The sequence below is a fragment of the Nyctereutes procyonoides genome, unplaced genomic scaffold, assembly GCF_905146905.1.
Source record: "Nyctereutes procyonoides isolate TBG_1078 unplaced genomic scaffold, NYPRO_anot_genome, whole genome shotgun sequence".
In the NCBI taxonomy this organism is placed as follows: Eukaryota; Metazoa; Chordata; class Mammalia; order Carnivora; family Canidae; genus Nyctereutes; species Nyctereutes procyonoides.
Genome location: NW_026575044.1, coordinates 41,102,422 through 41,111,789, shown reverse-complemented (window position 1 = coordinate 41,111,789; position 9,368 = coordinate 41,102,422). Strand labels below are relative to the sequence as shown.

Genomic DNA, 9,368 nt, shown 5'->3' with positions numbered 1-9,368 from the left:
GATGGTTTTGATTTTCATTTCCCTGATGATCAGTGATGATGAGCATCTTTTCATGTTTCTGTTGGCCACCTGTATTTCTTCTAGGGAGAAATGTCTGTTCATGTCTTCTGTCCATTTCTTAACTGGATTATTTGGTTTTGGAGTGTTGAGTTTGATAAGGTCTTTATATATTTTGGATACTAGCCCTTTATCTAATAAGTCATTTGCAAATATCTTCTCCCATTCCATAGATTGCCTTTTAGTTTTGTTGATTGTTTCCTTCACTGTTCAGAAACTTATTATTTTGATGTATTCCCAATAGCTTATTTTTGCTTTTGTTTCCCTTGCCTCAAGAGACATATCTTAAAAGAAGCACTATGGCTGATGTCTAAGAAGTTACTGCCTATGTAAAATCTCTAGGATTTTTATGGTCTCCTGTCTCACATTTGGGTCTTTCATCCATTTTGAATTTACTTTTGTGTATGCTGTAAGAATGTGGTTCAGTTTCATTCTTCTCCACGTTGCTGTCCAGTTTTCTTTCCCAACACCGTTTGTTGAAGAGACTGCTTTTGTTTCCCCCCTTTGGATATTCTTTCCTGCTTTGCCAAAGATTAATTGCTCATATTACTGTTGGTTTATTTCTGTTTTTTCTATTCTGTTCTATTCTATGTGTCTACGTTGGTGTCAGTACCATACCATTGGATTACTACAGCTTTGAAAGATAACTTGGAATTGTGATGACTCCAGCTTCACTTTTCCTTTCCTGTGATTTGGTTATTCTGGGGTTTTCTGTGATTCTCTACAAGTCTTAGGATTATTTGTTCTAGTTCTGTGAAAAACACCATTGGTATCTTATAGGGATTGCATTAAACATATAGACTGCTTTGATAGTTTCAATCCATGAGCATTGAACGACTTTCCATTTCTTTGATGGTTATTTTTTTATTCCCAAGACTTTGAAGACATTGCACCACCCCTCAGGGTTGCGACCATTGTTGTTCAGAAGTCTGGTCTCTTCTCTCTGGGTGCTTTGAAGTCTTCTCATTTGCTTTGAGGGTCCAAATAACTACAAGGTCAACGCAGTATCCATTTAAATACTGCAACGCGCGGCGGCCGAGCGCACCACGTGCAGTGACGTGAAGGGGCCCCGTGGCCGAGCACGCCACAGCCTTCTGGAGCTCCAGGCTCTAAAATGGCAGAGCAACTTTCTCCCGGAAAGACCACAGACCAGGTGTGCACCTTCCTCTTTAAAAAGCCCGCTGGACGAAAAGGGGCTGCAGGCCGCAGAAAGCGCCGGGGCTGCGACCAGGAGCCGGGAGGCAGCGGCAGCGGCAGCGGCAGCGGCAGCGACGAAGGCAGCACGGTGGTTCGCCCCGAAAAGCAGCGGGCGATGGGCGATCCCATGATACAGACGACTCGGGGCCGCGGGGCACGGAAGGCCGCTTGCGGCCGCTTGAGCGGCGAGGAGGAGCGGGGGGAGGAGCCCGAGGCCCAGGGTGTGGGCGTGGCGTACAAGTCCGCCCGCTCGGCCACCCCCGCGGGACCAGGGGACATGGGGGCGACTGCTGTCTACGAGCTGGACACCGAGAAGGAGCGCGACGCGCAAGCCCTCTTTGAGCGCAGCCAGAAGATCCAGGAGGAGCTGAGGGGCAAGGAAGATGACAAGATCTATCGGGGAATCAATAATTATCAGAAATACCTGAAGCCCAAGGATACGTCTCTGGGCAGTGCATCCTCCGGGATGGGGAGGAAGGGCCCCATCCGGGCGCCCGAGCATCTGTGTGCCACCGTGCGCTGGGATTACCAGCCCGACACCTGTAAGGACTTCAAGGAGACTGGCTTCTGCGGCTTCGGAGACAGTTGCAAGTTCCTCCATGACCGTTCAGATCACAAGCACGGGTGGCAGATTGAACGTGAGCTTGAGGAGGGTCGCTACGGTGTCTATGGGGACGAAAACTATGAAGTGGGAAGCGATGATGGGGAAATACCATTCAGGTGTTTCATCTGTCGCCAGACCTTCCAGAATCCGGTTGTCACCAGGTGCAGGCATTATTTCTGCGAGAGCTGTGCACTGCGGCATTTCCGCACCACCCCTCGCTGCTATGTCTGTGACCAGCAGACCAACGGCGTCTTCAATCCAGCCAAGGAATTGATTGCAAAATTGGAGAAGCATCGAGAGGCAGAAGAGGGTGATGCTTCTGATTTCCCAGAAGACCTCGATGAGGGTCCCATCCCCATCACTTAATTTTCCTATTATTCTCACACCTCAGAATAAATCTTTTGTTTGGAAAAATAAAAAGTAAAAACAAACAAACAAATGAATACTGAAACGTATTTTTAAATGAAGTCATTTATTTTTCTGCTGGGGTTTTATTGTGTTTGCAGAATCTGAAGATTTGTGTCTTTCATCAGTTCCTGAAAATTCTGTAGAATTACTTCTTCAAGTAGTCTTTCTTCCTTAATTTTTATCCTATTCCTCTGAAATATCAAGGAAGGTAGGTTATATATTCTCATTTTAATTCCAGGTTGCCTTGCTTCTCATATTATCTATTCCTTAACTCTCTGTATTATATTTTGCTTCAGTTGACAAATCCATGCTTCAATTTACAAATTGTCTTCAATTTTATCTATTCTGATATTTAGCAGTCTTTTAGCATTTACAGCAATATTTGTATTTTTATATCTAGAAATTATACTAAGCTTTCTTCAAGTCTTTCTTTATAAATGCTGTCTTATCTTGTGTTTGTGTTTTTTTATTCCTTTCTGTTTTAAAACATATTAAGCAAATTTGTTTTATGTCTTTATTGAATAATTCTTTTATCTGGTGCTTTTGGGGGTCTAATTCTACCTTTTTATTTCTGTTGTCACTGATGGTAGTTTGTGTCTTATAATTTTAGATTATAATATCAACGTCATGTGGAATTTAGATGGGACGTTTCTTTGTGCCTCTGTTTGAGAGAGATTTGCTTTTGCTATAGTCAGGCACACAAAGATACTACCAAACAAAGGTCACTTTAAGGTAAATTCTCAAGTTAGGATTTTTCTGGATCACCCAATACATTTAGATCCCAAAACTATGAGCACAGGCTAATTGTACAAATTCTTAGAAGATAATTTTTGCTGTTTTTGTTTGTTTGGTTGGTTTTCACTGAAAGCCCAGGATAAGACTATCAAGTTTCCTTGTCTTCTCTTTTTGCAGGTACATGGAATTTTTTCTAGTCTGCCCTTTCACCAACATTGATTTTTAAGAACCCTAGTTTAAGCAGAAGCCTCAATTTCCATTCACCTCCTCATAACAACCCCTGCATGGTCATCAAAGCCAAAGCTCTAGGGTACTAAAATTGGCAGATACCCTCAGGACAGCTTTGACATCAACACTTGCTTACCATTCTGATTTTCTGTTCTCTCTTCACATATGGTCCCTGAGCATTTCCATTTCACCCTTCTTATTCCAACTGTTCATTTTAAAGAACATATGTTATAGTTTATCCAGCAGGTCTAAATACTTTGCAGTGGGACAGTTTTCAGGATATCTAATATGTCATATTGATAAATAGGTGTGTACATATAAATTTTAGATTTTGGGGATGATAATAAATTGTTTTCCAAGTGGATGCTCCTAATTACGGTCCTCTGGTGGAAAATAAATTGACATATGATACACTTCTCATTTCAAAAGTGTACAGTTTAATAAGTTTTAACATATGTATACCCCATGAGGCCATTACCACATTCAAGATAATGAATATTTTCATTACCCTCATAAGTTTGGCTGTTTCACATTTTGTTATTTTTTCCAGTTCATCATGTAGAAGATTTGGTTTTTAGCTTATTGTCCTTATTATAAAAAATTTTCTATATCTCTGCAACTAGATTTGCCAATCATTTACTCTATGGCTTCTTCTTTTTCTTTTTCATGCCATGCTAATGAAGAGCTATTCAAAGATTATTTATAAACTCACCCAAATTTGCTGCTTCTAATTTTTTATGATTTCATTTTTATACACTTACATTTTTAGGATTATTTCTTTTTGCACAGCAGTCCAAAACATTCTATGTAGTGACAAACCAGATTTTTAAGTCAAAGACATCAGAATGAACAGTCTCACTTAACACAAATTATTGAATTAACTCCAAATTAAAGAATTGCCTCTTCTATATTATCAGCTATCAAACCATAGAAGAGGTTAGAGTGGGTTCTGTTTCTCTTAGCACTTTTGTGAGGAATAGATTATTTTAATTCTAATTTGAGATCCATGTTTGGAAGCGTTTCTTTCAATATACCATTCATAAAGTTTGACATCGTATCTTATTTTAATTAACTGCTACTTTATTTCTTAACTGAAAACTTATTTTTATCAAGATTATAGAAAAAGGCAAAAAAAGAGAACAAAGTAATAAAAATATTAAAAGCTCATCACTATTTAAACTATATCAACTAAGCAATGACTTATGAGAAAATGTGTGTCTTAGTTTCTAGTTCTTTATTTGAAGGTGATTATTTCCAAAATTACTTCTTTTAAGCATTTCTTTACATCTCTTGAAGCCAAGAGTGTTACCTACTCCAGCCCAGGTAGGGACTTTACCATTTGACTATGCTTTGATTTTTCAGAAGTGGCATACAAACTTAAATTTTAAATGAATAGTATATCTAGCCCTGTTATAGTTCTCATTTTTAGTTTAATGAGTCTACTAGTAAATTCAGAGTGCTTAGTATACCCAGACACATTCTGGTTTTGTGTTTCTTTCTTTGAGGAGGAGGAGGAGGGGGAGGAATGGGTATGGTGGGGTAAGTTATGTAGAACTAGTGAAATGTTAGACCCAGGAGAAGATGTGTTGACAGTTTGTAACACATTGGAGCAGAGGCTTATTAACTCATGGAAGTTAATGTATTTCCTACTATTCAGCCCAGAAGGTTATAGAAGGAAAGGCACTAAGGAAAGAGAACAGTGAAAAACTTAATGGAGGAATAACTGGTGAGACTAGATAGAAATGAAATAAAATATAAGACAAAATTAGGTGGGGATATTTTAAGACAAGAAAAACTAAGCAGAAGATACATGAGGAATAAAAAGGGGAAAAGAGTTAAGAGGTGTGTTGAAAGCCTAAAAAATTTTTTAAAAGTCAAAGCTAGAAAAAGACAAAAGGAATTAGGAGAGAAAGGAAAAAAGAATTGGAAGGAAAAACAGTATGGATAAGAGTATAACAAAGCTAAAAGTGGAGAAAGACAGAGTGTGTGTAGGGACTGGCGTTGCAAAGGACACAGATTTACAGCACATTTTTGTAATTCCCTTTGGTCTGTGGGTTTCACCTTTGGTCACAAATAAATGTATTGCAACATGATAAACATGCCAACCACTTCATTAACAGAGCACCCACAGGCAGTATCTTTAAGGAAAGAATGCTACAAAATCATCCTTATAAAGTAATTTTGTATTATAGCAAATAAATCCTGATTTCTTTTGGTTTTGCTTGACCATAGAAACACTATTTTATGCTAAAAGGAATTTTTGACTCCCCTTAAGTCCTGAGCACTACAGAGCAAATTTCTGTCTCTTAAAAATATGTACTTTTAAATTTAAAAGCACATCATTTTGTTTAGCTTGTCTACTGCACTGATATACATAAAATAAAAACCTGCTTTTTTTTCTTCTGTGAATCACCTATTCAAGTCCTTGGCATGTTTTATCCAAGGATAGAAGAGAAGAATGTATGTTTCTGACATGAGAGTAAATGTTTAAATAACTCATAAGAAACACAGGTGATCTTTGCCTTTTAGAATTCTCATACAGGATTTGCTTTTGCTCCAGCATGTATCTTTTATTGAGAAGACAAATGTAGTAAGGCACATCCATGTTGCCTTTGCACTGGCTAGGTGTGTTCAATTCATAAAGTTGGTATATGTATAAGTAAATAAAAACCATCAAATATAAGCCCTATATATTCATTTATTTCATAAAAGGTATCAGAAATGTGTTCTCTTCAGGGAAGAATAGAAACTAACTTCTAATTTTGGGTAGCACATAGATACAGGGATATTTTGCCTCATTGCCTGCATTACTGAGTTTTAAGCCATATGTTCCTGGCTTTAGTTCACAATATTTACACCACTGGTGAGATGATAAAATCTGAGCACAGTGTGTCCTATTCAGACTTCATCCAATAACTCATTTTTATTTCAGAATATATTCATCACATTAAGTCATATGATTTAAGGAAACTTTTTTTAAGCCTGGCAGAAATACCACTCTGAGCCAAGATTACAGAAACAAAGTTTTCCTCTTCTATTTGTGTAAAAATGAATTAAAATGATAGTATCAAGAATAGAAGCAGCATTTATGTATTAATATATTTTTATCTTTCCTAAAGTGTAGGATTTGAATATATTTCCTATTCTGGGTTCTGGCAACTGAATTATTTCCTCCCCTACGCATTTCCATATCCCACACACATCCTCTAGCCCTCATGTTCCACTTAATTGGAAGGGAGAATGCAGGGAAACCAAATGACATTCTTGTATCAGTGTGCTCTTCTACTACTAACTCCAGAAAGAGACACAGATGCCCTGACAGCAGTTTGGCCCAGAGTCTTCTCCATTCATCCACTGCAATATGGTGCATGAGCAATTGCTCTGTTTCAGATCACAGAAACTAAATTATCTTTGGAATTAACAAGTAGCATTACCTCCACTGCCTCTTATTTTTCACCCATTACCTATCTTGAAAACTTCTAAAGGTTGAAGCCTGTGGATGAATTTAGTCAGCAACGACATGAAATCTCATGAAATCTCTCATTTTTAATCTCTTCACTGCATAGTCTGCCTTTTAAAAACTTGAATTAATGTCATGGATAGTCTAATTTGATTTTTAAGTATCATTGTATATATTATAAATCATCATACATATATATCATTATAGGTAATCATTGTTGTATCTCGTTATATATGAAATCACACTGGTCTTTCTGAGAAGCTCTAAATGAACTAAAAGTATTTCCAAGTCATAGAATTTTAGAAGATTATAGTGATTTACAAGTTTTGAAAATCATGTTTCAAAAGAAAACTTGTCAGACTAGCAATTAGCTAAAATGATTTTCTGATTCTTATGCCTTGCCATTCTACCACATGGCCTTTTTCTACCATCTAGAAGGCAAACTGCTTGAAATATGAATCATTACTGCCTGTTGATTTTATTGGACTCAACATAAGACAGATGTTTAGTAAGTTTTAATAAATCATTATTAATATTAATAAATTTCCTTATTAGATAGTAACTTAAAATGATCTGTGTCATATTTAGAGCTATCACTGAACTCACCTGTCTTCTGACCAAGCAATTTTTTTTAAGATTTTATTTTTTTATTCATGAGAGACACAAAGAGAGAGGCAGAGACACAGGCAGAAAAAGAAGTAGGCTCCCTGCAAGGAGCCCAATGCGGGACTTGATCTCAGGTCTCCAGGATCACACCCTGGGCCGAAGGCAGGGGCCAAACCCCTGACCCACCCAGGTATCCCGTGACCAAGCAATTCTCATCATTACTCTAGTATCTATACACAAATGATAGCAATAGAAAAGAAAAATAAAACGAGGAGCAAAAGATAAAGAGTTGAGGATAATTGGGGACATCATATGATAGTATCATTCATCAAAATCATAAATCATCAGGTCAAATCACATCTGTATTTTAGTCCTAGTTCCCCCACTTACTGGTTATACCAACTTAGTTTAATTACTGCACATCTTGGAACCTCAGTTCCTCACATCTAACTAGGACAATAATAGTACCCATCTCAGAGTGTTGTTGTGAGTATTAAGTGAGAAAAAGTATACAATACTTCCTACAATACCTGGAACTTAATAAACATTCAACAAAAGTTGACCAAATGTGGGGATGCCTGGGTGGCTCAGTAGTAGAGCATCTGCCTTTGGCTCAGGGCATGATCCTGGGACTCCCAGGGGAGTCCTGAGACTGAGTTCTGCATTGGGTTCCCCACAAGGAGTCTGCTTCTCCCTCTGCCTATGTCTCTGCCTCTCTGTGTGTGTTTTTCATGAATAAATAAATAAAATCTTTAAAAAAAGAAGTCCAAATCTGAATATCTCCATAGAGAATAATAATTTGTAAAAAGGTCATATATGGAAACAATTAAGGAATCCCCTCACCCAGGTGTGTGTTCCAAAGACAAGCCTTAAGGACCTTTATAGGGAGTCTTCATCAGTCATCCATTCCAGAGGTCATCAGCTCCAAAAGAATGAATCACCTCTCTGCTTAGTTCAATGAAGAAGAACCTTGGAAAGAGCATTTTCTTCCCCCCTGCAAGCCTGGAAGCAGATTGTCATGTACCCCACAGCTAGAAAGACAAGCCAAGATGGGAAAGTGCTCAGTTTGATTAAGCTTATTTACTGACTCATCCTTGAACAGTTGTGCTTATATCAAAATTTTATATATCTGAAATGCACATACAAATGCACACAGATGGGGTGAGCATATGTACACACATGCTCACAGACACACATGTACACATAGAGTCGACCTCATTTAATGACAATGGAAAACATTTAGATATCCCTATAGAAAAACAGAAATTCTCTTTACTTTCTGGAATTCATTTTCAGATTTGGGAAGAAATATTTACTTTCCAAATTATGTTTTGCTTTCCACAAATATTTGCTATTCCCGGGCACAGAACTAACAAAATAATGCAATCATACTGGACAGCAAGAAGAAGACAATTTAAATTAAACATTTAAGATTGTCTCTGTACTCTAGGATGGCAGAAACAAGCTATTGTCTCTGCTGTATCTATCCCCTACACCAAGCACAGTGGCATGTCATTATTAAACATTTTGGTAAATGAACAAAGATGGATAAGCTCCCAAGTGAACCTCAATATATATTAATTTTGACAAGAAAAGTACTATCATCTCTACTGTCTAGAGTCAACATTAAAAATTCTTCTATCTGGCTTATTTCACTTAATATAATGTCCTCCAGGTATATCCATGCTGTCACAAATGTCAGAATTTCCTTCTTTTCCATGCCTGAAAAATATTCCATATTTTCTTTATCCACTTATCTATTGGTGGACTTTTAGGTTGATTCCATATCTTAGCTACTATGAAATGTGGAAGTCCAGATGTCTCTTCAAGATACTGATTTTTTTTTCCTTTGGATATACACCCAGAAGAGAGATTGCTGGATTACACAGTAGTTCTATTTTTAATTTTTTAGGTTCCCTTTTCTTCATATCCTCAGCGATATTTGTTATTGCTTTTTTTTATAATAACCATTCTAACAGATTTGAGGTGTTATCTCATTGTGGTTGCGACTGGCATTTCCCTGTTGATTAGTGATGCTGTGTATCTTTTCATATACCTATTGGCCATTTGTTT

The 9,368-nt window shown here is 37.5% G+C and overlaps 1 protein-coding gene across 1 annotated transcript; it reads left to right on the top strand.

Annotated features, from left to right (window-relative positions):
- The first annotated feature begins 1,171 nt into the window (after positions 1–1,171).
- LOC129508623 (E3 ubiquitin-protein ligase RNF113A-like) lies at positions 1,172–2,224 on the top strand. The gene has a single exon (XM_055323557.1). The coding sequence runs from the start codon at positions 1,172–1,174 to the stop codon at positions 2,222–2,224; it is 1,053 nt and encodes a 350-aa protein (XP_055179532.1).
- The last annotated feature ends 7,144 nt before the right edge of the window (positions 2,225–9,368 follow it).

Coding starts and splice junctions, on each gene's coding strand:
- LOC129508623 (XM_055323557.1), top strand. CDS start 1,172: ATGGCAGAGCAACTTTCTCCCGGAAAGACCACAGACCAGGTGTGCACC.